Source organism: Lodderomyces elongisporus, chromosome 4 (assembly GCF_030384665.1).
Source record: "Lodderomyces elongisporus chromosome 4, complete sequence".
In the NCBI taxonomy this organism is placed as follows: domain Eukaryota; kingdom Fungi; phylum Ascomycota; class Pichiomycetes; order Serinales; family Debaryomycetaceae; genus Lodderomyces; species Lodderomyces elongisporus.
This window is the reverse complement of record NC_083676.1, coordinates 1,414,118-1,442,105: the sequence shown is the minus strand read 5'-3', so window position 1 is coordinate 1,442,105 and position 27,988 is coordinate 1,414,118. Positions and strand designations below refer to the sequence as shown.

Below are 27,988 nucleotides of genomic sequence, written 5' to 3'. Positions count from 1 at the left end.
AAAAAAGCAAAGTCCTTATTTCAAAAAGAAAAAACGAAATACGAAAAGAAAATAAAAGAATAGAAACGAAGAATGAAAGAATAAAGGTTCGTTCAAGATGCTTATACCCTATTAAAACCAACAAACGGTGTAGGATTCAGCATTGTCTACTAAGATTTGATGCAATGTCCATAGTACATAAAGTAGAGGAAGTTGAAAAAAAAATGAAAATAGAAAAGCCAATTTACTCACTGATAATGCCAATAACCTCATCACTACACTTCATAAAGATCAAAGTTTACAAATATGAGGCAACAAAATTCTAACATGAGTATTGAAATATTACTCCTCACTCTCTACTTTCCTTTTGCTTTCCGTCCGAAATTTGATGAAATGTAACCAGTGCATGAAGTACAAATCTCATTGAAGAAGGAGAAAATGTACGATATTAACGGGTGTCTTTTAATCTGGAAAGGACTGTCATGCGCTGATGAATGGGGGAAAAAAACCTAAAACAGGCGAAATGACCTTTACAGTGAAGAGGGTCGCATATCATCATCAAAGGTATGACAGCCTCGATTCGTGGTAACTAAATTAAAGAAGAAGAAGAGAAAGAAAAGGAGAAGAAGAAGAAGAGTTGCAAAGTAGATGTAGAATTGTTTTGAAAGTTTTTCTTCTTTTTTCGGGGGGAGGGGGAGGGTGAGTTGGCTCCAAAGCCAGTGGGTAGCGACATTTGCTTTCAAATACGCGCACAAACAAACCCACGCACTCAAGCACTCAAGCACTCAAGCACATAGCCAGATCTATTGCATAGAAAATATCTTTTCTTCTTTTGTCCAACTCCAGCTACTACATCTTTCATACGTACATATTTATTCCAATCCACCATATTCAATCTAGTTAACTGTATTGAAAGAAAATAAATAGAGAAGAAGTAGAGAAAAAAAAAAGAGAGGTTTGATCTTACGTAAAAGAAACAATTCTAATCGTAGTTTTGAAAATTAAAAAACTATATGTAAAATACACATTCCCTTCCCCTTTCATATATATAAATTAATACTTTATATACGCTGCCAACGACTCATGATGCAAGATGGTAAAAAACCCGTGTGGCAAGTGATGATTTTGTTTGGTAATGTAGTGGTTGTTGAAAGTAAGCTGTTGCTGGTAATATTCAGGGATCCAAAACTTACCAGTTTGAAGCAGCAGCATCTTCAGCAGCTGGGGTAGCTCCTGATTCAGCCCAGTCAACTTCTTCAGTCTCACCAGTCCATTCAGTCTCGGCTTCGGCGGCTTGGACTTCTTCAACTTCTTCACCTTGAACATCTTCAGTAGCATTTTGTTCAATCTCTTCTGGGTCTCTGTAGAAGTACAAATCTGGCATAACTGACCATTCAGTGGTTCTGTCAGCAATGATTCCTCTCAATCTGAGAACTTCTCTGGCCAACAACCACCAGATCAAACCAATAGAGTGCTTACCCTTGTTGTTACATGGGATAGCAACATCAACGTATTCAGATGGTGAGTCCATGTCGGTCAAAGCGATAACTGGAATGTTGACGTATGATGATTCCTTAATGGCTTGAGCATCGGTTCTTGGGTCGGTAACAATAACCAATCTTGGTTCCTTGAATGAACGGGTGATGTAATTTGTAAAGTTACCTGGGGTGAATCTACCAGCAATGGCAGTAGCACCAGTGTGAGCAGCAAACTTCAAGACAGCTCTTTGACCAAAGGTTCTTGATGAACACACGGCAACGTCTGATGAGTTTGGCACAGCTGCAATGATTCTTGCAGCCAAGACAATCTTTTCCCAGGTCTTACCAATGTTGATAATGTTAACACCATCTGGTCTGGTCTTGTAAACGTATGGCTTGTTGTGAACCTAAAAAAGAAAAAGAAAAAGATGCTGTTAGTAACCTAAATTCTATCAAAGTACTAAAGTACTTTACTCAAAACCAATGCAAAGTATTCAAAGAAGAAGAAAATAAAAGATGATAAAAATTATAAAGAGTTGAAGACAAGTATATCCAATTTTCCAATCCAACTTCTGTCAATGCACATTGGCCATCTCTATACATTCTTTTCATTTGCATTTCAGAATCCAATATTCCTTTCTGCTGCAATTCATTAAAGAAGAAGAAAAAAATTGCCACAAGTTGATATCAAAGTAAACATCATATACTGGGTCATTGGATTGAATTTTCTGAATCTTCTTCAACTCCTCATAGTCTTCTCATTTAATTCTCAATACTTTGCTATAGTCATGAAAGTTGGAATTTCTCTCCAACATTATTTCCTTAATTTCGAAAACATACTTGAACGTTCTTTGATCCCAAGTGGACGTTGGCAGCTAACAACAATTTAGCATCTTCTGGAGTTAAGTCAAATGAGGCTGGTAAGGACATCTTTGGTTGTGGTGTTCTATGTAATGATCACTTGCTTGTCGTTAACAAATCAAAGAGGTTAGATAGGTCCTGTTTTTTTCGTTAACTAGAATCTCTCTCTCTTGGTACTGAAAAAAAAAAAATTTGAAAAATACAATCTCTGTTCTCTCACTCAGTATGTGTCTGTGTGTGTTTGTGTGTGTTAGTGTGTTTTTGAGTGTGTGCGTGTGTGTTTGTATTATACTATGTAGAGCTAACGTTACACAAAACTGGTATGGAACGAGACAGAGATTCGCTAGTGAGAATAATAGGTCGACTGGACAAGGTTTCCGAGTGAAAGACCTAATACTTTGAGCGAGGTAAACTATGTTTCCCGTGCGACCTCGACTAAGTTTTCAAAATACTAAGCGCGACTTAACTTTAATGAAAAGAAAAAAGGGAAAAAAAAATGTGTTGCTAAACACGACTTTTATGCCCATTAGGTATTTTTGTCCGCATATTATGTATTCTAAACCCTAAGTTATGCTACATGCACGTGATTTACAAATATATGTAATAACGATACTTTAAGCGTGGTATAAACTACACATGTAGATACATATATAGGTGTAGATGTCTATGGGAAACATTCACGAATTTTCGTTTATAGAATGTGTAAACAAATAGCTTATTGATATCACCACCTCAAGGACGTTAATAATTCAATAAAGTAGATACTCTAATCATTTTTTTATTAAATAAATTGTTATCAAAATTAATTAAAGACAAAAATATTTGAAAAAGATAAAGAAATAGAACTCATTAAAACTTCATTGATAGCAGGATTGACTTCGTCCTTTGACATGGCTCTAATCCCTTTACATATTAGATCATCAAACCACACCCCTCCTGCCCCTCCTCTTTTTTTTTTCCTTTTTTACTCTCCACTCTACTGCTAACTTCACTTGACATATTTCCAAACGCTAGTGGTTTCTCTATATTCTTCAGGCAACATCAAGTACAAAAACTTTAAATTGTAGTCGTAGCGGATCAGAATTACGTTTCCATTAATCATATTCTTCAAGATTGAATCTCTGAAATTCTTTGCTCGTTTGAATAACCTAAAAAAGTTTGTAAAAACTTCATGATACGTTAGTGACTTGTTAGACATGCGTAGCTCAGTTACACCTTTACTACAACGGATTAGACTAAATGTGATGCCGCCTTGGAGTCTTTTGGAGTTCTTCAATTTAAGCATTATGACAAATAATGGAGTAAAGTTCAACACTATCTGTAAATTTTCCAACAAGTTGTGCGTCATCAATGTGAGTATATGTAGGATCGAAAACAATAAGTAAAATGCAAAAACTGTGGGTAGGAGAAAGATTAGGATCATGAATAGCAATGTACCCACAAGTAACTGATCCAATTCGAACCCAGTAAAAGTTCCAACTCTGAGCTGGGGTCCGTCTCCTGATCTGTACCCAGCCCCCGATCCAGTTCCAGTTCCAGTTCCAGTTCCGAAATCTGATTGCAGCGCATTTTCGTAATTATTCAAATTATCGATTCTGTTTCTCAAAACATTGTATTTCTTGCCTCTAATGAGTTGGAACAAGGACTTGATAGCTCCTATTTGCTTCTTGTAGAGCTTAGCAGCACAATAATACGATGCGTATATATGGAATGTGATCAAGTAAACAATGTCAGTGAGAAAGGCAATTAGAAAAGAGCATCCCCCTGTGAAGCAAATATATTTGATTGCTAGCATCACAAGTGTAGTGTTGTAATTTGAGTTCAAGTTGGAGTTCAAGTTCAAGTTGGAGTTGGAACCGGGGAAACTCATCAGGTCCATCACCAGCTTCCAAAAATGTATTGTCCAAATGTATAAATCACCAAGAAATGTTCCCAAATTGGTATTTAATTTGAACCCGGCTGGATGTTTTGTTGAAATCCATGTAATCAATGATGTCAAGTCTTGAAACAAATATTTCTGTAATATTGTGGAATTGAAGAAATAAAATATTTGGTTTTGGTGTGTTTGAATAAGATTATAGATACTGTGTCCTAGCAAAATATCGTTCAAGATGAGCCATATCGAGTTGTAAAAGTTGATATAGTTGGAGTTGTTGATATTGAGATCGTTGTTGAGTACTGGAATCTTTAGTTTGGTGATAACGAGAGAGTCAGATTTGTCATATAGGATGCGTTTGTTGTAGTAGCACAAGAATTGTATAGGAAAATAATTGAGTTGTTGTAGTCGTAAATCAGCTTGACGGAATACTCTAGAGATTTTGACAAGTGAAGTGCTGAAAATTATGGGTTGGTTGATGATGTCGATGGCCATGATCAATAGCTGTTGTAGTATTTGTACAATTGGAACGAGAATCACATAGAGACAATGTTGAAAAAATTGAAACATCCTTGTGCCGACGCCTGCTGTTGCAGGGTTTCTAAACTTCAAGCGTATGCGAAACAATTGATTTATCTTGTCGAGCACATCGCTATCAGAAATAAACTTTTGAGGCATGCCGTTCAGCATTAGTATTTTATTGTTCAATGGTTCATAAAACTTCAATTTGTTTTCTTTTGCACTATGATTGAAAGTATTGTTATTTGTTGTCTCTTTGCTCGAGTTGTTTGCTTCCATTGACTGTAAAAGTATTGGTTGAATTGAAAAGTATTCCAAGTTTCTAAAATTTGGTGGGTCAAAGTAAATGATTGTTGATCTGCAATTGATATTCAACTCGTTTGTTTTTTGATCAAACCACATTTGCAAAGTTTTGTGAGTTGAATGAGGATAACTTGTTGGCAAGTGTTGGTTGATATATCCAATAACTTTCAATTCGGGATCATCCAATTTAAAGTCATGCACCACTTTGTCGTTCAAGAGACAGTCAAACACAATGTAAATGTTTGACATTTCATACCCAATTACCATCACATTTGACTCACAAAGATGTATACGCAAATCATTGGGAAAGTAGATTTGTGTTGTGGAAACCATGTCATCATTCTTTTCGTTTATCATTATGTTAGCTCGTGTATGGCATAGGAGTCGCGTCGTCGAAAGTGGGTGCCACTACTATTGATAATGTTATTGTTATTGTTGTTATATCCAAACTGCAAGTTGGATGCCTCCTTGCGTATTCTCGATGCTTCGCTTTTGTTAATGTATTCAGTATTAGCAAACTTTGGTTCTGGATTCTTTATGATGAATGGGTAGGTCTTAATGATGAGTTTATCAACTGAATATAGTGCGACTAGGAATAAAAGAGAAGGAATGGAAAGCACCACAAATATTCGCACAATAATCAGTGCATATATATCATTCAAACACTGTAGGTACCAGCTGAGTTGCATTCAGAGTTAGATACTTAGAACCATCATATATATATGTACATATACGGATGTGTATGTATATATATAATTTTACTGTTGTTGTTTTTTTTTTTGTTCAAGCGCTCGAAATAGAAGGGGAGACGCGGGTAAGAAGGGCTAGGAGTGGTTACAGGTTGGTATTTTTGATTGTTTCTTTCAAAATAGAATGGTGTATACATTAGTCGCGAAATCTACCATCTGATATCTTGAGTTCTATACATATGTATATATATATATATATTGGTAGCGCATGTTGTTTCCTATTTTAAAAAAAAAACAGACAAGCTCCATGTTTTTTTCTCAAAGACTGTTTTTTTTCTCTTTTTTTTTAAAAATAGACGAAACATGGGGATAGAGTCATAATAAAGACATTTGTACCTGGCATCAGAAGAAGAAGAAAAAAAAAATTGCATTGCAATCTTTCAATGTTCAAAGTATGGAATTAAAAATTTGTCACCAGAACATGTGTGAGAGTTTAATTGAATGGATTGTTATTTTACTTGAACAAAGTCATTAAACGTAGAGAAAGATTAGTTCAAGATGAGGATTATGTTTCCTACTATGTAATTTCACTATTTGTTTTTTATTTATATTTCCTTTTTTTTTTTTTCTGCTCCATTTTGCAACCAAATTTTATAAATTTACAAAAAGAATTGGAGGAGAGTTTATTTGTGTTGGAAATTGCGAATCTACATTTTTATCAAAGTCCATCTGATACAATCTTTTATTTCATTTCTCTTTAGTTCATTTTCTTTTCGATTGATCGTTGCAATATGTGGAGTGTGTAAGTAAATGAATAGTGCAGCAGTTTGTATGAGGTATACCATACAATGTGGGCGAGTGGGTGGAGGAAGAAAGGTACTTACAAGCTATTGCTGGAATCAAGTCTCGCGTGACAGCAATGATTTCCATATGCGTGTGTGTGTGTGTCTCACTCACTCACTCACTCTCTTTAGAACCATTACTTTACTTAACATTACATAGCAGTTGGTGATCTATGCGGTCGTGTCCTTTCCATTTTTTTTCATTCTTTCGCATGAAAAAAAGTAGGAGAAAAAAATAAAAAAATAAAAAAATAAAAAAATAAAAAAATAAAAAATGACTGGAAGCAAAAAAGGAAGAGGGAAAGCAAATAGATGGAGTCATATTGAAGTTGTCTTTTTCTTTCAATTTTCTTTCAATTTTCTGTGTTTTTGAAAAGAGAAAAAAGTTAGTTATAGAAATATTACTTGGAGAGGAGGAAGGACTTATTTTAGGTAAACCGATATAAGCTTTATATAGCATTGACCATTCATATTGAATATGGAAATAGCATATTTTTTTTTCGTTAGTCTTTAGTATTCAATATAAATAGAAACTTTGTATCTATCAAATGTTGCAATGAAAATATTTGGGCTTTGGGACACGACCTACTTGAAATTCTAAGGTAAGGTTTGTGGCTGTCAACTGTTGCATTTGTAGTGATTGTAGAAGAGCCGCATCAAATTTCAGAGTTGACGTCATTCCATAGAGAAGAAATAGATGATGAGTAAGTGAATGAATTACCAAGTGAGTGAATTACCAAGTGAGTGAATAAGCTAGTGAATCAATGAAATCTAATGAAAAGTAAAGAAAGTTGACTATTTTGCTACCCTTTTCACCAATCTTTTGTGCATTCCAAGACTTTTGCATTGTTTCTTCCTGCTACAGAGTTAACGTAATGCTGTGCAACTGGAGCTAACAGAAAGATGTTGCATTGTATTATTTTGATGATATTGCCGTGATTTAATATTGTGATATTTAGACTAATTAATACTTGATAAACAGAAATAAGCCTTTTGCTCTTAATTAGCTTTCACGTTTCAATAAGTCTTGTGTGTTTTCACGCATCACGCACCCACCCCCCCTCCACTCTTTGCTGCTGAGCCCAGTTCCAACAAGGAGAGAGAAGATGCACAAAGACGAAAGAAAAAAAAAACAAACAAGTGAAGGAAAAAGCACGGAAGGAAGAGGGATTACGCGCAAGAAGAATTTCACAGGCACACAGTAGAAAGAGAGAGGCAAGGAAGGGGAGATGGAAGAAGAAGAAGAAGAAGAAGAAAAAAATATAACAAAAACAACTAAACTGCTGGTGTAATATAATATACTAATGGCGTACATCAAATTATTTAGTGTAGCACGATTGCTTCTCTCAGGGTGGAGAAGGAGGAAGGAGGAGAGAAAAGAGGGTCAGAACCTGGCAAAAAAAAACAACAACACAATTTAGTACCAAGCAGACTGCGCATTTCCATTCTCCAATCTTAATATCCCATTCCTCTCTATTTTCCTTCTTTTCCTTCTTTTCCTTTCTCTCTCCTTTCTCTCTTTCTCTCTCTTTTTTTTTTAAAAAGACCCGCACTCTTGAATCTTAACACTGCACATTACTATTACTTCACGATCCATATAAAAATATTTCGAAACCACCTTTTCCCACTTTTCACACAACCAACCCTATACTTGACCTACTTAATTTAATTTGATTTGACTTAATTTAACTTAATCCCCAAATTTTATTTTATTTTTATTTTATTTTAGTTTATTTTTTATTCTTCAATATTTTCGTTTCGAAACCATTTTGGTTCATTTACTCCGTATATGTCAAAAACCAAACATTCTATACCGCGTTACAATGGTTCTACCGTCTCCATAAATGGCACTGGCTCAGCTGCCAAATTAATACTAGTAATTTCAAACTTATTCAAGCTAGTCCACTCGCTTCCTATCCATGCTACTGGCAGTAGCACTGGTGTCGAGGCCAGCAAAGAGACCGAGTTGACACCAAACGAGTATTGGACAAACTTATTCATCTCCATGATGTTGGTTCTTTTGGGCGGTGTCTTTGCCGGCTTAACTTTGGGTCTCATGGGCCAAGACGAAGTTTACTTGAAAGTCATTTCCACTAGCGGTGACAAGAATGAACGAAAATACGCACAAAAAGTTTTGCGTTTGATTGGAAGAGGTAAGCATTGGGTCTTGGTGACTCTATTGCTCTCTAACGTCATCACTAACGAAACCTTGCCCATCGTCTTGGACCGTTGTCTTGGTGGCGGATGGCCCGCAGTTGTCACATCCACAGTCTCTATTGTCATTTTTGGCGAAATTATCCCACAATCCATCTGTGTTAGGTATGGCTTACAGGTTGGTGCATTATTTGCACCATTTGTCTTGATGTTGATGTACATCATGTATCCCGTCGCATACCCTTGTGCCTTATTATTGGACCACATCCTTGGTGAAGACCACGGTACCGTTTACAAGAAATCAGGCTTAAAAACATTGGTGACTTTGCACAAGACTATGGGTGTGGAAAGATTGAACCAGGACGAAGTCACCATCATCAGCGCTGTGTTGGACTTGAAGGAGAAATCAGTTAGCACTATTATGACACCCATGGATAGAGTATACACCATGAGTGCAGACACGCTATTGGATGAGAAAACGGTTGAAGAGATTTTCAATGCCGGATTCTCTCGTATTCCAATCCACTTACCCAATGAGCCAAACAACTTTATTGGTATGCTATTGGTGAGAGTCTTGATCAGTTACGACCCTGAGGATGCTTTACCTGTTGCATCGTTTCCCTTGGCCACTCTACCAGAAACAGGTGTTGATACCTCGTGCTTAAACATTTTGAACTACTTTCAAGAAGGCAAGTCACACATGATCATTGTTAGCGAAACACCAGGTGAAGCAACTGGAGCTTTGGGCGTATTGACATTGGAGGATGTCATTGAAGAATTGATTGGTGAAGAGATTGTTGACGAGTCCGACGTTTACGTTGACATCAACAAGAATATCAAGAGAAAACACCCTGGCCCATTGTCAAAGAGGAATTTGACCTCGTATTTGCACAACTTGTATCAAAGAGGCGGCAGTGCCGCTGCTTCTAAAAGAAATTCTCTTGAGTCGAGCGAACGTCCTGATTTGAAAGAAAGGTTATCTGGAACTGGCTCTTCAGAAGCAAAACTGATATCGTATACACCTAATCATCGAAATCACAAGAATGAAAATGGGGAACTATCAGCAAGTCAAAAAGGCAATTCGTTAACTGGTAACAATGGCACTGGTGCAAGCGCGAACAGTGCTGTCGCTACAGCAGCAGCAGCAGCAGCAGCAGGTGGTGGTGGTTCCAAATTCAAAATCAAAAACCCAGCATTGAACCCATTGGAGACTTCGAAATCTTTTGTCCACATCAAGAGGCCTGACCAAGGTACAATCCACTCTGTTGCAAAAGCTGCTTCTCCGGCTCCTATACACCCGGAGACTACAGGTGAACATTTGAGTCCACACAAAACGGGCGAATTGTACCCAACTGAACATGGCGCAATTAATGAAGCCAAGAGACGTTCGGTAGAATTGAACTCACCAACACCTAAAATGCTAGACCTTTCTAAAGATGGTGCAAAAGGGTTAAAAGAGGAGGAAGGTAAACAAGGTGGAAAGGATGAACAGGAAGAAGTTGATGTCACTGACCACCACCGTCACGACCATCATGATGATGGACATATAGATATACCAGTTGGTAACAGAAGTTTTAATAATGGAGGAAACGGTTTTCTTGATTTGGAAAGGCAAGAATCTAGATCTTATAGAACAGGTGGAATCATTGAGTCCGTTGTCAATGTTGACGGTGTGCACAAGACGATTATTGAAAATGTTTCTGATGGTGATTTAGAGTTGGAAAATGGTGAGGACGATTTGGTGATTGATGATGCAATGCTGAATAGAGAGCAAAACAAGAGAAACAAGAAAAAGAAGAGCTCATCAACTGGAGGAAGAAAAAGAAAGTCTAGACAAGGCTCGACTTCATCGAGATCAAATTCTTTTAGTATGAATAAATTTAGTGATGAGGACGAAGAAGAACACCAGTCATTGCTTAATGGACACAGTAATGGCGATGTTGGTAGTCTACACTCATCAGTTAGTTCTTCGATAACCGGTAATGGTGCTGGAAGAAGATAAGTAGCAATCAACTATGACATAAGAATGATCTTAATTATAGTGCACATTTATGTAGGAAAATTTAAGAGCCAAGTTTTTTTTTTGTTTTTTTTTTTTCATTTTCATAGTTTTTCTTTTGCCCCCATCCCCTCTCCTCCTCCCCATTACCCTATTGCATTTTATCCTTTATGTTTCTTTTTTTCTTGAGTAATATATTCTATACCTGAAAGCTGTTATTAATGTATTGTAAATTTCATATCATCATGGACAGTGGTCCATTTCTGTTATTATATGAATAATTTCTTTTTAAACAATTTAGTAAATTCAGCGAGAGGTACCATAGACTATGCTTTATATTCTTTGCGCATGCAAATCCAAGCTAGCAATTTATATCCACAGAGTAGTTATGGTTGATTTGTTGATGAATCTCAAAATGTCAAGGGTTTGGAAAAGATTTGACAATAGTTTTGACAAAGCAGATTGGGTCAGGCAACGAGAAAGTGGGTACAAAGAGAGCATATGTAGAATGTGTACAAGCTAAGGAGATACAAATAAGGCAAATTTGGTTTTCCATTAGCTTGGAAGTCAATACTTGTACAGGAAAGAGACAAATTGTATTACAAAAGTGGTACCAAGACAATGACATGTGCTTTCGAAACTACAATTTGTTTATCACTGTTATACATTGCTATGAACTTTGATATTGCAAATGCTATTACTAGAACTATTTTTCCTCTTACTCTTTTTCTCGATATTTATTCTGTTAACAAATTCTTTTTTTCTTTTTTTACTTTTAATTTTTTTTTATCCTCGGCTGTATTCAAATAATTGTGGCTATTTCCGACTTGACTTTGAAAATATATATAGCAAGTGAAAGTGATGGATAGAGCAAAGTTAAAAACACACATACAAACAAGCAAGTTTATTAGGACAGAATGATTGAAACAGACGGCAAGGAAGAAAAGAATAGATAAAGTGCGAAACTGATAAGGCAAGACCAGGATAATAAATCGAAATAATAAGAAGAAAAACTGGATTGGATCATTAGTGAGATAGAATATTCTATACATAGTAAAAGCAAGGTAAAAAGCAAGAACAAACGAACCAATGATGTAATAAAGTCCTTAATTGTCTCTTTATTGTTTCTCCCTCATTTTTAATATCGTTGATTCTTCAAAATTGATGATAGAGATAGTAGTCTACGGGTAAAACTTATTGTATTTATCACTACTTCCAATCAATCTAGCAATCTTTCCCAGAACAAACAAAACTCAAAGTAAAAAAAAAAAAAAAATAGAAAAAAAGCTCTTACAATAACACAACAAAATAACAATAATGAAAAATGAAAACGTGTGTTTCCACCTATTCGTGTATATATTTCGTCCTGAACCTGGTTCGATTACATACCCGGTTTGAGTAATAAACGAGATATTTTTAATGTCTATAAAATACATTCTATTATATATATTTAAATATATATTTATATAGATTCGATTTTGTACCAATTTTTCAAACCGAATCAACGACTCCAAATATTTTTCGTATTTCGGGAATTTACAAAGTGAACAAAACGAACCACCAGTACCAGAATTGAAATCAATAAATTTACACTTTATACCAACACTAAACCTATCATTCCTTTTCATATCTCTTCTAAGCTGCTTGTCTTTCAAACTAGGTGTTTGTCTCGAATACTATAAATAAGTCTTTATTTTATTCATTATTCTTATTTCGCTTTATCAACAATTCTTTGTTTTACCCAAGTTGTATTGCTCCGCCCCTTCATCCACACACACATATAGATACATACACACACATATAGACACATACACACACATAACACACATACACACAACACTGCTACTACCGAAACCACCATTACCACCACCAGAATAGTTTCACTGCCATAATAAAATGCCATTTAAAAACCTATTTAGCTCTCTGTCGACGTCACTTACAGATGATCAGAAATCAACATCATCTTCGAGCCATAGATCGTTGTTGAGAAAACAACAGCCTTCGTCGAGGCTGGTATCACCACTGCTACTGCTGCTGAAATCTGAAACCTCAATTTTGAGGAGCAATCAACAGCATCAACCACTGCAAATGAGTAATGCAGCTAGACAAGGTCCAAACCAAGGACAATTCCAACACTACCAGCAGCAGAATCAACAACAACAGCAACAACAACAACAACAACAACAACAACAACAACAACAACAACAACAACAACAACAACAACAACAACAACATCAACAACAACAACATCAACAACAACAATCCAATCATGCTCCGCATCATACCAGCACAAACTCAACAGTTATTCGCAATAATGGGTCATCGGCATCCTTAAACCACAACATCAACCAAAACAATAGTAATTCTCCATCGGCAAGTATTGTATCGGAAAAAGAACACAAGCACCATAGTCCACTTAGAAGATTTCTCAAAAAACTCAAACCACTGGAAAGTAGGTCGAAACACACGTCCAAATTGGGTAAGCCAGAACCGATACATCCCAAGGCTGACATCTTTAAAAAATATGGTCAACCAGGTAAATTGTTAGGGACGGGCGCAAGTGGTTCAGTCAATTTACTCACGTCCAAGACAGATCCGCTGAAAATATATGCTGTTAAAAAGTTTAGAAGTCGATTACCCGCAGAACAAGAAGCTGATTACAAGACAAAAGTGCTTAATGAGTATAAAGTTGGCGAGTTTCTTACACACCAGAACTTGATTCACACGTTTGAACTTTTGGAGGATTACTCACATACAAATTCCAAAATCGTGGACCCTGATTATTTTATTGTTATGGAGTATTGTCCATATGACTTTTTCAATCTCGTAATGAGTGGGTTAATGGAACTCAATGAAGTCTCATGTTATTTCAAACAGATTGTTAATGGTGTTCATTTCTTGCACGAGAACGGTTTAGCCCATCGCGATTTGAAACTAGACAATTGTGTTGTTAGCAATACTGGTATCCTCAAATTGATCGATTTCGGCTCAGCAGTACAGTTTAGAAAGGAAGTGCCACTGGGATATTTTGTCACCGAGGATGATATTATGTTGAGTCCCAAACATAAACTCATTAAGGCTAGAGGCGTTGTTGGCTCGGACCCTTACTTATCACCCGAAGTCTTGGAGCCAGTGGGAACAGGCTACGACCCAAGAACCGCCGACGTGTGGTCAGTTGCAATCATTTACTGTTGCATGATTCTCAAGAGATTTCCTTGGAAATTGCCAAAATTGAGTGACCCTTCATATCGCTCATTTGCAGGACCGCAACTTGTCAACCCACAAAATGGAACATCGTCAATTGAGGACGGTATGAACAATATGAATTTGGGTGAGCACAGTGGTAATGGTAATGGTAATGGTAATAGTATTGGCCACGGTCGTCATAATCACCATGCAAATATTGGGCCCGATAGGTTACTAAGATTACTTCCCCACGATTCACGCACAGTAATTAAGCACATGTTGACATTAGATCCGAAAAAGAGATATCTTATGCCCGACGTAATAAAAGATTCATGGGTGCAATCAGTTCACGAATGTAAAATCATCGGTCAGCCTGGAGTTGACGAACACACTATAAGCAGTGAAAACCACCAACATCATTTGGTGACTGAAGATGACTTGAAAAAGATTAGTCAAGAAAAGGAATCCATGAGAAAGTTGAAAGAACAAGGATTAGCCTAACCTTTCTTTTATTTCTTTTTTTTTTTTTTTTTTTTCTTTTCGAGTATTACTACTATTATTGAATATCGCTTCTTTTGCATTAAGACAATAGTGCCTTTTCTTGTTTACTTATTGTTATTTTCTTCCTCTACATTTCACTTTATTTCACAATTCTTTTTCTCCTTGCGTCTTATGGTGCTTTTATGCTACTTCAGGTTTGAAAAAAGGGTTTTAACGTAATGTTAAACTTTTCGTAATGTATTAAACCAATTTGGTTCTAAATCTTTGGACTAGTTCAGTTCAAAATAATTTACCCGGCATTACTATGGGCATGACACAAAAATTCTCTTTTTTTTTCTTAAAATAAAATAAAATATGCACAAGCACCTAAATTATTATATATGAAAGAAAAGAGTAATCAATCATTCGTAATCAGTGAAGCACAATCATAATTGAAAACATCGCCACAAGCAACCAACTCTTTGTTGACATTTTTTAGGCTTATTTTTTTTTTTTTTTAACTTTAACTTTTTCTGTTTCTTGATATCTTAAAGATTAACAAATTTGTGTATGTGCTAAATGGTAATGTCAATCCACGATGTCATATCATTCAATATCAATAGCAGCAACCCCGCGACAGTTAGCACAACCACATTCAGTACAGCCATCACTACCACTACCAACACCACCATCAGAACATCTCATCTCATGAACATCACATCCGTTCCATATATTCCGCAATGGATAATCACGCTATCTTTCTATAGCTCATTAACTTCGGCAATGATTATTTTTCTAAGTATACTTCTCCACCTCTTCAATTACCGCAAACCTTTCCAACAGCGACTTATGATTCGAATCCAGCTTATCGTTCCACTTTTTGCCATTTCGTGCTACTCAATGCTTGTAAACCAAAAGTCGCCGTTGATTCGTTTTATAGTTGAACCATTACGGGAAATTTATGAGGCATTTGTGATTTATACTTTTTTCTCTTTGCTTACAGATATGCTTGGAGGAGAGAGAAATATTATTATAATGACTAGTGGCCGAGCACCTGTACGACACCCTGGAATTATGCAATACATTATGCCACCATTGGATATCTCAGACTCTCGTACTTTTCTTAATATCAAGCGAGGGATATTGCAATACGTGTGGTTGAAGCCAGTGATTTGTTTCTCGACGTTGTTTTTTGAGATGATTGGTTGGTATAATGTCAACGATATGAGCTTGCATCTGATTTATTTGTGGATGACGGTTATTTACAATGCAAGCGTAACATTGAGTCTTTACAGTTTAGCGATTTTCTGGAAAATCTTATGGGATGACTTGAAGCCATTTAAACCAGTGGGCAAATTTCTTTGTGTGAAACTAATCATTTTTGCCTCGTATTGGCAAGGTGTTATTCTCGCAATATTAAATTTCTTTCAACTTCTTCCGGGTAGCGAGGGGGAAAATGATGGTAGTGGTGACGGTAATGGTAATGGTGAGAGTATTGGAGTGTGCATTCAAAATGCGTTGTTGTGTGTTGAATTAATTGCATTTGCAATTGGCCATTGGTACTCATTCTCCTACTATCCGTTCACAGTTTCGCAATTACCATGGGGTAGATACAAATTCAAATATGCATTAAAGGATTGGCTAGGGTTCAAAGATCTTTTGATTGATTTTCAAAAGACATTTAGTGGTGAGCATTACAAGGATTACCGCCAGTTTGACTCTGTTGAGGCGATGGTGGCGCATCCGGATTCCAAAGGTAGAATGAGTCGAATACATCAGGGTTTGCGATATCATTATGACGGAAAACACAAACATTGGTTGCCAGAACCGGCCGCGAACCAAAGTGGCGGAGTTGTATCCGCACCCGGGGTTGTTCCTAGTACATCGGAGATTCATGCGTTGCAACCGGATAATGCATCATTGTTGTCCAACAACACGTCGATGAGGGCGATATATCCTACTTCTCCAAAAACATCACCAATGACTTCACCACCCAACTCTCCGATATTGGAGGAAGATGAGGAGGCGACTGGCGTAACGGGCATGGAGGATTCGGACGCGATGAGATCAATTGCGTCAGGGTCATCTCAGATGTCTACATCTATGCAAGATGTCTTTAATAGTGATCCGCTTCTATCAAGAATAGATTACACCAATGAGAAGTTTGATGAAGATGAAGCAATTTACCAGGAGGCAATAGACACCATAGGGAATTATGCGCTAGAGGATAAACATACAAAACAAATACTTAATTACCCAATAATCGATGGAGTGTTAGCGAGTCATATGTATGGGTATAGGGTACAGAAACTACGAGAGCGACAGCAAAATTTACGCGATAAGAAACTTGCAATCAAAAAGAAACAAAATGATAAGATTTTGCAATCGAATCAAAGTTATAGATATGGGAGTATTGTATAATGCGTTATATGGCAAATTTTTCAATTTAATTTTTGCTCCGCATTACATATCTGTACTCAGTACTTTGTAAATTTTTTTGTTTTTAATTTGGTTTAATTTAATTTAATTTTTTTTGATTTAATTTGATTTAGTTTGATTTAATTTGATTTTGGTTTTGATTTTTTTTCCTTAAAATTTTTTTTTTTTAATGTAGATCATCATGAAATTTATAATATATATATATATGTACACGTTATTGCTTAGTTTAATCGTCAATCTTGAATGAGTATAATGCATCAAGGTCCTCATCTGTTAATTTTTTCTTTTCCTTGGCTGGCGGTTTAGGTTCTGCTTGCTGCAGTGATATTGATGCAGACACAGCAGAACCAAGTTTCTCCTTCTTCTTATCCCTAATTGTTCCGTCTCTATTTTTATCTGTTTGTTTAATAGTACTGGTACTATTTGTACCTCCGGTAGTTGGTTTTTTTGTTATGGAATAAACCAACTTTGTTTCGACATCTCCTTCCGAAGTCCAGGTCCACCCCAATTCTTCGTTATTCAACATCTCTTCAACTGTTTTCTTAACCAACTGTCTTCTTTTCAACTCCAATTTAACTTGTTCACCCAGTTGGTCTTTTTTGTATATATCGTATACTGACCAATCTGCCCTTCGCTGATCATGGATCAAGTATAAGTTAACTTTATTACTGCCTTTACTTCCCAGGAGACGGTTTTTCAATTCATTGAATTTTTGGTTTTTCAAGTCATTCATGCTTATTCCCCAGGTAAATTGTATGGACTTCTCACTGCTTTGCTTTTGCGCTGTTTTCAATTTTTTGTCCATTTGACGCAATGCCTTTTTGGAGCCCATGCTGATCAATTCGAGTTCCTTGAGTTTCGCTTTTTCCTCGGAGTAGGCTTGAATCATATCCCTTATGGGACGAATGCGCACAATTGGGAGTTGCGGCTTGGTACTGGCTCCCTTGTCTGCCCCATCTTCTGTCTTTGAGTCAGCTTTTCTGCTGCTCGAATGTATAGATATTCCTTCTTTTTTCAAATCCAAATTTTTTATCACAAACTTGATATCCGTCTCTTTCAACCCTTGATCAGTCACCAAATTAACAAATCGATCAGGGGCTATATCGACCAATTGATTCAATAGTGACCGGATTGCATCTCTTGTAGATTCTGTGCTACTTTCTAATATTTCTTGCAATTCATAAAGATCCCTACGTGTATAGTAACCATCTTTTGCAAATTTATCATTTGCAAAATGATTGATATTCAGTTTTTGGTTAGGGGGTGCAGCATTCCTACTGTTTACATTGGAGCTTGGATAACCACCGTTGTTGTTGTTGTTGCTGTTATTGTTGTGGTTGTTGTATCTTTTAGGTGCAAAGTCACCTCTATAACGATCGTTTTGACCCAGTTGTTTACCCGATGCTGAGCCATACCTTTCATTGTTATTGCCAAATCGGGTTTGTCTTGGAGACAAGTTACTGCCCGTTCGAGGTTGGAAACGAGATTCGTGCTGTGGTTTAGATTGAGCATGAGTAGGGGAATGAGGTCGATGAGGGCGATTCAATGCGCGGTGGATGGATGTACTAGAAAAGAATCTAGTGCTTGGTGCAAGCAAAGTCCTTGTGTGCAGCTTCATTTTGGGCTCTTTGCAATTTGGTACAATGAACTGGAGTAGATGTGAAGGAGAGCAGATGGAGGATAAACTTGGATTTGATTAGATCATTTCAAGATGAAAAAGTGCTTTCTCTCTCTCTCTCTCTTCTTTTTTTTCTTTTTATTAGGGTGGCATCTGTGCGGCTCAGTTCAAAGTTTTTGCATAAAATAGTTCTTTATTTTTTTTTCATTTAATTAAGTAAGTGATTCCATTAGGAATAATCTAAAAAAAAAAAAAAAATCATAAAAATTCCTTTCACGTGATACTATTGAAAATGGTCAATAGGAGATGTAAGGTTAATGTTAAGGTTATGTTTATTAATTTTTTTTTTAATTAGTCTTTTTCCAACTGATTCGTGAGCTTTACAAAGACAAAAAAAAGAAAAGAGACATGGATGATTATGGGTGGGCTAATGTGGTAGCTTACCAGGTTTCCAATCCAAAAAATTAGCCTGGTGCTAGTTGTGGTCAACTTATTGTTGGAGAATTCAAAACACATTTAATTTTATGACCGTTTCTATTTATGAATATGGGTATAGGGATAAGTCCACCATTGGAGATTTTTTCAACATTGTTACGAACAATGTATACCTAAGCAACATATATATATATATATATATATAGAGGGAGAGAAAAGTTTATGATGTAATATCAAGTTTATTAATGGATTGTTTAAAAAAAATAATTGGGCTCTAAAAATGCACGTGACCCTTTTTCTTTTTGCAGCTTGAACTTAGTAATTGTAAATAAAACAAAAAAAAAGAAGAAAAGGAAAAGTGCTGATGTTCCTCCTAATTAGAGTGTCCACTGATCTACTCAAGTTTGAGGGAAATCTCTGATTGCAAATTCTATTCATTCACTACTTCAAACCAAGTGGATTGAAAAAAAGTTTAGATGTTGTTTGTGAACTTTCTCTTCTTTCAAGTATACATAAAGTTTAGTTCGGCAAAGTGCTTGGGATCAAATACTTTATGTGATCAACGTTTCTTGGTTTGAATACTGAATACAATAGCCTAAGCTTATGTATTCAATTTTGGTTATTAAAATTATAAAATAGATTATGTGAGTCACTCGGATGAAAGGCTTTATTTCTCTTTATTGTATTTTGGATAAGGTGGCATCCCCCAAGGAAAAAATAAAATTGATAATCTTGATGTTCCAGTCCACCGGTAAATACTTTACATCCGCTTTTCCACCGCTAACCCCCCCCACTTCTCCTCCAGCCACTTTCCATCCATATGGAATAAGGTACCACCCGGAGATAAGGAAATTCTTCTAATTGCAAAAAACAAATAATATATATATATATATATTATAATAACAATTTGATTACACAAAAGTGAGCGATAAGTTCAATTATTATTTTCTTATTTTATTTTTTATTTTTTATTTTATTTTTTATTTTTTTAGGGGGGGTGGGGGAAGCGGGAAAGGAAGCAAAGAGGAAATTGGGGGAAAAGCGGCGGAAATGTGTATATCCACCTTTCCATTTAGACTCATTGATATATCTGTAGAAGAAGACGGGAGTATGGGGGGGGGGGGGGGGGGGTAGAAATAGATAACAAAAAAAAATAGAAAGCTTCCCTCTTGTTTGGATTACTTGTTTCCCCTGTTTAAGAAACACGAATCTGGCAAAATACTCACAGGTAGTTTATTGAAAATTTCATTTGTAAGTGGTTTTGAAAATCACATGAATGGTTGCACGGTACATCTTTGCGGATCATTAGCCAACAACAACAACAACAACAACGAACAAGAAGAAGAAGAAGAGGAAAGTATAATTTGTATATTCGCCACTTTCTCAACAGTGCGATGAGCATATGGCTACGAAATTTTTAAACTCCAAGTCTAGACCCTAATATATTCTATAATAAACAATAAAAGAGCAAAACCAAAAAAAAAAAAAAACAAAATTGAAGTTTTTTTCATTTTAGGATGCAATGTCAGGATGGAGGACCGGGATCCACAGTTCTAGTGCTGAACAAATAGCTCTATCATTTAACCAATAGGAAGGTGAATTAAAAAGAAAGCAATCGAGGATAGGTAAAGTAGAATTACAAATTGCTCTATCTAGCTTTTTCTCTCTTTATTTTTTCTTTTGTTTTTTTTTGTGCTGACCACTAGCAACATGTAGGAACCAGAGCAACCTCAATACTACTTCTTTGTATAAGTATAAACAAAAATCCATAAGAAAACGTTTGATAGAACGTAGTTGAATTCTTCTCTTCAATGTAGACTTTCGATTGTGACGTTGCTTTGTATAATCCATCTTTCTTCTTTACTCTTTTATTTATTTTCTTCTTTCTTCACATTATAAAATAGAAACAAGGCAACATGACAAGCAATTACAGCTGTACTCTGGAAAAATGATTTGGATGATGTACCATGTTCCAAGTGATATGTATGACCACATAATGGGCGAAAGTGGGAGAGAACAAATCTGTACGACGTCTATACACTTGGGTAATTAGTGTGAGTAAGCAAGAAGTTGGGTAGGAATGACAGGGATGGTGCAATAGATTGCTTAATCCCACAGTTATTCGTTTTAGTATGTGTAGAGAAGACAAATATACAGAGACAGAAAGCAAAAAGAAGGAAATTCAAACAGTGTATTGTATTATGAAGTAAATGTAAATCTAAACTTTTTGTATATCTTAATGCTCATTCTATTTTGTATAAAACATGTAGTAGTAGTAGCAGTAGTAGGTAGTATTAGTGGGTAATAGTAATGGGTGGTAGTAATTGTAATTGCAGTCATATATATGTGAAAAATTCATACAAGATAAATGTGTAAAAGAGCAACCCTGCTCCACACAAAAGATTGGCAAAAAAAATAAAATCAAACAGTAATATGCCAAATAAACAACTTTTGTACAATCATATATGCCCATGTGGTGATGCTGTTAATTAATCCATAGTCCAGCTATGATGTAAAGAAAACCTTTTTTCATCTTTTTCTTCTTTGGTAGTTCATCTCCCCCGCCATTCCACACCAAATGCCAAAATGTTTAAATCAAGCAAAAAACGAAAATAGAAAAATAAGAAAGGAAGGGGAAAAAACTCCAACTCAAATGTTGCACTCCACTGTCATTCCACAATCATTCCACTGTAATTCCTGTTTGTTTAAAGACAGTTTCTATCCAAAAAACTGTAGTCCAATGCAATATTATCAATAATCTCTCTAGTGCTTATAATATAGTTGAAGCTCACTGATTTATTTGGTTGGTTATAAACTTCTCTTCCTCCTTGTTTCTCAACATTATTATTATTGTTGTTGCTGTTGCTATTACTATTATTACTATTATTATTTGTCTTGTTGTGATGTTGTTTCAAAATGGATTTGATCTCTTTTGTTGCCTCTGCAGTGGCTGCCAATTCCATCAATGAAGTGACCGAAGTGGAGGTTGTTGAGGTCGAAGTAGTTGAATCCTTTCTGGATGCTGCAGATAATGTAGGGATAAAATCTTGGTCAAACTGTAAACAGATTGAGGACGAGTCGGAATCTGATTCATAAGAAGAAACAGACATTCTATCATCTTCAACACCATCTTCTATAGCATTGTCCAAGTCATCTAAAGATGATTCATTGCGAAAGATCATTACATTTGATTCCTGTGCTTGTGCTTCGGCAGCCTTTGCCTGCGTCGGCAGCAGCAGCAGCAGCAAGAGTGACACGGTTTGTTGGGTTTGTTGACTTTGTTGTTGCGCATTGGCAAAGGGGTATGAAGGTACTGAGCTTGCTGGTTGTTCAATCTTTGGTCCAAATAGCCAAGTGATATCTGAATTTTTGTCCCAGTTGATAGCTAATGGGTTAAGCTCTGGTATGTTTTTGTGGTTTTTGAAAATTCTCCTCCAGCAGATATTGTGTAATCTCATATAGAGAAACTTGTTGTGGTATACATAGTCTGGGTTTGAGTTCATGTATTTGATAAAGTTTGTCAAATTTGTATTGTCTTGGAGGTGGTGGGTTCGTGTAGTGCTTGGAGGGACATACTCTAGGTAGTCTATATTCTGAGTAAATTCTGTATTGATGTAGGACGTATTGTTGGAGGTACCTAAGACCATATCGTCTAGTGAATGGTAGTAGTACATTGTGTAGTGGAGAGATATGGGAAAAGGCGAATAGGTATGTGTTTTGTAAGTATATATGTATATGTATATATAAATATATGGTATTATGAAGGGAGATTTAAAGTAAAAGGGAGAAAATAAAAAAGGGAAAAAGAAAATAAATTGAAAGGAACAGAGGTTGCTATATATATATATATATATATATGTGTATATGTATATATGTATATATGTATTCGTTTCCATATTTGAAAATGGGTGATTACAAGTTGCAAGTGTTGGTTGATATTTTATTTTTAGTTATGGGGCGGTTGGAGACTAAAGTGGGGGAAGTTTTTACGGAATAATGGATCAATGCCTCACATGAAGAAAAGCCAGAGAAAATTATTCTGTGCCTTTTGGCGCTTTTTATTTTTATTATTTTTTATTTTTTTATTTTATTTTATTTATTTTTATTTATTTTATTTTATTTTTATTTTATTTTTTATTTTTTTTATTTATTTTTATTTTTATTTTTAATTCCAGAAGAAATTGTGCAAAAAGAAAAGCTGATGATGCACAATGTTTTATATGTACAAATAACACAAGCACATGCATCCATACTCATTTGTAATATATTACATAATTATGAAACGAAGGAACAAAGGCATGGGAAGGCATGGAAAGGCAAGGCAAGGCAAGGCGTCCTTTTTCCATCTGCTAACAAAAGTTTCCAGCTACATGTTGTATAATTTTCTTTTTTTCCATTTTCCTTTTTTCTTTTTCTTTTTCATGTAGTTTTTGTAGTGTTTTTGGTTAGCCTGTGTACTTAATTCTTCTTAATATAATATGAAGTATCCAATTTGAGGATATAGAGTATCAGTTAGTCATCCATTTTATATATCCACTTTTGTTCTGTTGCACACATTATAAGCCAACTAAAGCAAATGTTCTGCATCGCTAAGTTTCTCCAGAGTAAGAGGGAGGCGAAGGCTACATCAAACAAAGAAGAAATAAAAAAAAAAAAGAAAGGGCTAAAACAGAAAACTTGTGTTTGAGTCTAGCTGTAACTTGCTACAACTACAGTTACAGTTACAGCTCTACAGCTAGAGCTAGAGCTAGAGCTATAGCTATAGCTACTACTAGAGCTATAGCTACAGGGGTACAGTTGTTACAAGGTGCCACTACAGCTACGACAAGTTACTACCATGTGCTTGCCTATACTGCAACTGCTCATCGTTGCTGTAACACTCTTTTTCAACAAAATTGCATTTCCGAATTTCTTTTTTTTTCTTCTTTTCTTTCTTCTTTTCTTTCTATTGCACTTGACTCCACCTCATTTCTACACCTCTTCATCTCTTGTGTGGTACTCCTCCATTCCGTCTCAGCTTCAAACGCATCCTCCACCTCCACACCCCCACTTACCTCGATTGCTTATTGCTTCCACCACGATATTGCGTCATAGGTCTTTATTCTCGTGCGGGTGTCATTTCTAGTTCCACCCTCCCACCCTTTTTTTTTTCCCCCTCTTTTTTTTTCCTGCTTCCCCTCGCGCTGCTTAGTGATATCACCTAGTAATTTCTGCAGCAACCTTTACTCGCACGACCCAAAAGCAATATTTACCTTCGAACTAAAAGAAGGACTAGCGAATGCTTGAGTCGGCCCCATACATCTACCTTCTACTTCTCATCATTCTCTGCACCTGTCTTTTCTTTTCAGGTACCCAAGCCTTGCTCCATTTACAAGTAGAGGAAACAAGCCACAAGCAAATAAAAACAACAAATTGAAAAAAGAAAGCAGAATCAGAAACAGAAACAGACTGTTTGAAAGAATGCTAAAACTTGGTATTAAACTATATACTAGTATATTCACATTGATTCTATAGATATAGCCTTTATAATGTCGTAATTTGTACAATTTAAGTCAGTAACATCTTTTTGGTGATGACGACTTGAGGGCCTCGACACAACATAAATTGTATGGTTTTCTTTTTATGAATCTGGCCATTTTTTGCAACATTGGCACTTTTTTTTTTTCTTTAATTGACCATTTTGCCTTTCTTTTTTTCCTTCGTTCTTTCTTTCCTTTGCTTTTCTTCTTTTTCCTTCCTTTGCAGGATTGTACATGAAGGAGATATCGTGAGATGTTGTTTTATAATACGGCCCCCCCCTTGCCACCCCTGCCCCCTCCCAAAAAAATATCAAAGAACAAAATAGTTTGAGTACTCTAATAGTGCATAAAACAATACAATATATATATATATATATATATATAAAAATTATGTATATAATATATCGCAATAGTCATTAAGCTATTGGAACAACAGAGTATCCACGAGATGTCGTGAGATTATGACTCTATAAAACCAAAGAGGTAACAGCAGTACTGCCGAGTATCCACAATACCCCTTTCCATTTAACTTTTTTTCATTTTTTCATTTTTGATTTTCTTTTTTCGCCTATTTTTTTTCTGATTATAGCTCAGATCAGTATTGGTCAAGAGAGAGCATATGGTTCGATATTTGTATGAGCAAATGTATTTGAAACTTGAGGCGAAGAGTGAAAGTGAAAGTGAAACCACTAAAAAGCAATCTTTTCTTTTCTTTTAGTATGAAACAACCATAGTTTATGGAAGTAGAACCATCTGTTCAACTTATCGTTTCGTAGAAATAAACATCTTGTTTCACCAACACCAAAAGTCCAAAAAAAAAAAGAAAAACAACATTTGTCAAGGACTATGCCAATGACTTTGCAAACGAGAGAAAAAAAAGTGTCGCCCAATGTTTCAATTTTGTTTTAAACCCACACGGGCGATAGGGCGGAAAGTGGAGGGCAGAGTGCGTTTGTGGTTTGCCTTGTTTCTTTTTCTTTTTTCCTTTTTTTCTTTTTTGGTTCTGGCACTATTGTGAACTTATCTCTAGTGCATTTTTGGATAGTAACCAAGAGGTGCCATTGATTTATGTTCAAGCTTCATACTCATTGGATAGTTTTCACTAACCGTTACATGTTTCGCCTTTTTTTTTTCTTCAATGGTACTAGAACTACAACACACAAAGCATTATCTTTCAAACTCACCATATACTATACCCAATATATCAGAAAAACCAAAACCAATGCCGAAATGCAAATTGCAAAACGCAAAATCAAAATCACAAAAGGCAAAACGCAAAGGGCAAAAAGTGAAAAGCCAATAAAGAACAACAACAACAAGGAAGTATAGATAGGAACATTGGAAGATATACATGAAATTGTAAATAATGAGATATGGCTTAAACAAAGTTCTTCTTCTTCTTCTTCTTCTTCTTTGTCTCTACCAGCTATCTTGGTTAGTGTGTGGTCTTTATTCGTAATTTTAATTAGCCATTTTAGCCAATAGGTCTTTCTTCTTCTTCTTCCCCCTACCTTCTTCTTCCCCCTACTCCTTTTTGGTTGACATTTTGTTGTGATTTATAATTGAAATTAGCAACATGATATTATGACAATCTTTCCACTTTTCATATTCTTCCCATTAAAATTTTGATCTTTTTTTTTATCCTATAGCTCTTCAATCCTAACTAAGAAGTTGCTATCATCCTTTCGCTTTCAAATTGCAATGTGCTTAATCCGGGGAGAAGTTCCGAGACACATTTCTAATTCTTTTCCTTTTGTTTTTTCATTCTTTTTTCATTATTCCATTGTCTGTTTTGCATCAATCCCCATTGATCAAAAATCAATTCCAATTTTTTTATGTCTAAAAAGAAAAATAGCTTTTGAGCCAGCTTTCTAGCGGGTGAAGAAGAAGCGACAGATACGGGCGGAGAAGCCAAAGAGCCACAAGACTCCGGAGTACAATAAAGAGTGAGGCATGCATAATGCAATAAAAAAAATTTTTTTGATACAAGAGCAAAATGGTACTGGAGAATGAAAGAACAAAGAGAAAAAAAAAAAACACACACACAAAGAGATTGTAATACATGAGAAATATCACAGATTCAATCTTTGTGGTTCTTTTGTTGTGTCTAGCTGTTTTGTAATACTTTGTTTTGTAATCCATTTGGTTCTCTACTTTTGTTGAACTTTTTGTGCTTCAATTGTATTTGTTTTTTTTTTCCCTAGCATAAAAAGAGAACTAGATGAAATTTTGGCTTATGTTGATAATTCTAAACTGTATTATTATTTTTTTTTTTAATTTTTTCGGAAATGTGCCAGGTCCTCCAATCAATATAGAAATAGTAGTATATGTAGATGAACAATGTGAAGAAATTTGGTAGAGATATTTTTTCCATGTTCTAACAATCATGATTGGTTTCAAATGGGGTAAGGCTCACAATCCAAGCTAACAAGATACAAAACAAGATAAACAATAAATAAGAAATTTACGCAAATGAATGAGGCAAAATAGTAGGAGAAAAAGGCCATCAAAGGCGTTGCAAGTAATACATTATTAGACACATCCGGAAAAACCAAACATCAACTTCTTTAATTATTTTTTCTTCTCTCTTCTATTTTCATTTACTTAGTTTGGCTCTATTCTACTCTACTTTGTTCTATAGTATTCAAGAATAATCACAAAAAAGAAGGAAACAAGATAAAGTGAATATTCCGTGGCTGTTCTGTGCTGCTTCCCATGTCTGCCTGTCTGGGTGTTCGCTAAAACTTTCCATTGAATTTGCTCGATTATTAATTTTTGGAGAAATAAAAATATTTTTTATTTTTATTTTTTTAATTTTTTTTTGGGTTTCACTTTCAGCTCTTTTCTTTTCTTTTTGTACTCTTTTTCTAATTTTTGTGCAATATTTGTTGTTCTCACAACAAATATTGTACCACCATGTTCTTTACGGGCGGGGGGAGTTGAGAGAAGTAAATTTTTACCCCACGGATTATTGGTCCATTATGTAATTGCTTTCAAATGACCACCAGCACCACCACCCACCACAGTCTATCAAGTATCAATACATATATATAGGTATATATATTACACAATATAAATATGTTGGTTTACTAAATAAATGTCATCTATCACCTTTTGCAAATTGCCCAAACCTTTCCTTTCCTTTCTTTTTTTTTCTTTTTTTCTTTTCCCTTCTTCATAGTTAGGCTCGGGACATCCCCTAACAATTCGTGAGGGGATGTCTAAAGAAACTGATTGCTCGCATTAATTCTATGGCCTCATTCTTCTTTTTCTTTCTTTTTCTTTATATTACATTTGAAATTTCTTTCCACTATACATACACGCACTCTGCACAGACAAGAACAAAGACAAGTGTTATTGATATTGAAATATTAACTCATTTGTGTTTACCCTATTCTTTTTTTTCTCTTTTTCTCTTTATCTCTTTATCTCTCTCTGTCTCTCCTTTTCTACAAAGCAAAGCTTCTCCACAGCTGTGTTGAACTACTTATTGTTGTGAATATTACAAATTCTTTCTTTTTTTCCCTAATCCTTTTCCCCCAGTATTTATTTGCCGTGAGAACGCCACTATAGATGAAGCCTCCAAAGTTATTTAGAGCTTATCCTCCTTC

The 27,988-nt window shown here is 35.6% G+C and overlaps 6 protein-coding genes across 6 annotated transcripts; 2 read left to right on the top strand and 4 right to left on the bottom strand. All coding sequences in view use genetic code 12, as the record gives it.

Annotated features, from left to right (window-relative positions):
• Positions 1-1,168: 1,168 nt before the first annotated feature.
• On the bottom strand, positions 1,169-2,387 carry RPS0 (structural constituent of ribosome; the record flags this gene model as incomplete). The annotated part of the gene is made up of 2 exons (XM_001526225.1): positions 1,169-1,864; positions 2,298-2,387. The coding sequence occupies 2 exons, from the start codon at positions 2,385-2,387 to the stop codon at positions 1,169-1,171; spliced, it is 786 nt and encodes a 261-aa protein (XP_001526275.1).
• A 919-nt stretch (positions 2,388-3,306) lies between these two features.
• Positions 3,307-5,732, bottom strand: gpi1 (pig-Q; the record flags this gene model as incomplete). Its single annotated transcript, XM_001526224.2, has 2 exons — positions 3,307-5,424; positions 5,727-5,732. The coding sequence occupies 2 exons, from the start codon at positions 5,730-5,732 to the stop codon at positions 3,307-3,309; spliced, it is 2,124 nt and encodes a 707-aa protein (XP_001526274.2).
• Positions 5,733-8,336: 2,604 nt separating this feature from the next.
• Positions 8,337-10,703, top strand: MAM3 (cell agglutination protein Mam3; the record flags this gene model as incomplete). The annotated part of the gene is made up of 1 exon (XM_001526223.1): positions 8,337-10,703. The coding sequence occupies one exon, from the start codon at positions 8,337-8,339 to the stop codon at positions 10,701-10,703; it is 2,367 nt and encodes a 788-aa protein (XP_001526273.2).
• A 1,893-nt stretch (positions 10,704-12,596) lies between these two features.
• PVL30_003672 (uncharacterized protein) lies at positions 12,597-14,387 on the top strand (the record flags this gene model as incomplete). Its single annotated transcript, XM_001526221.2, has 1 exon — positions 12,597-14,387. One exon carries the CDS (start codon positions 12,597-12,599, stop codon positions 14,385-14,387), a length of 1,791 nt encoding a protein of 596 aa, XP_001526271.2.
• A 2,644-nt stretch (positions 14,388-17,031) lies between these two features.
• AIM23 (Altered inheritance of mitochondria protein 23, mitochondrial) lies at positions 17,032-18,423 on the bottom strand (the record flags this gene model as incomplete). Its single annotated transcript, XM_001526219.1, has 1 exon — positions 17,032-18,423. One exon carries the CDS (start codon positions 18,421-18,423, stop codon positions 17,032-17,034), a length of 1,392 nt encoding a protein of 463 aa, XP_001526269.2.
• Positions 18,424-21,563: 3,140 nt separating this feature from the next.
• On the bottom strand, positions 21,564-22,532 carry PVL30_003670 (uncharacterized protein; the record flags this gene model as incomplete). Its single annotated transcript, XM_001526218.2, has 1 exon — positions 21,564-22,532. The coding sequence occupies one exon, from the start codon at positions 22,530-22,532 to the stop codon at positions 21,564-21,566; it is 969 nt and encodes a 322-aa protein (XP_001526268.2).
• Between the last annotated feature and the right edge of the window lie 5,456 nt (positions 22,533-27,988).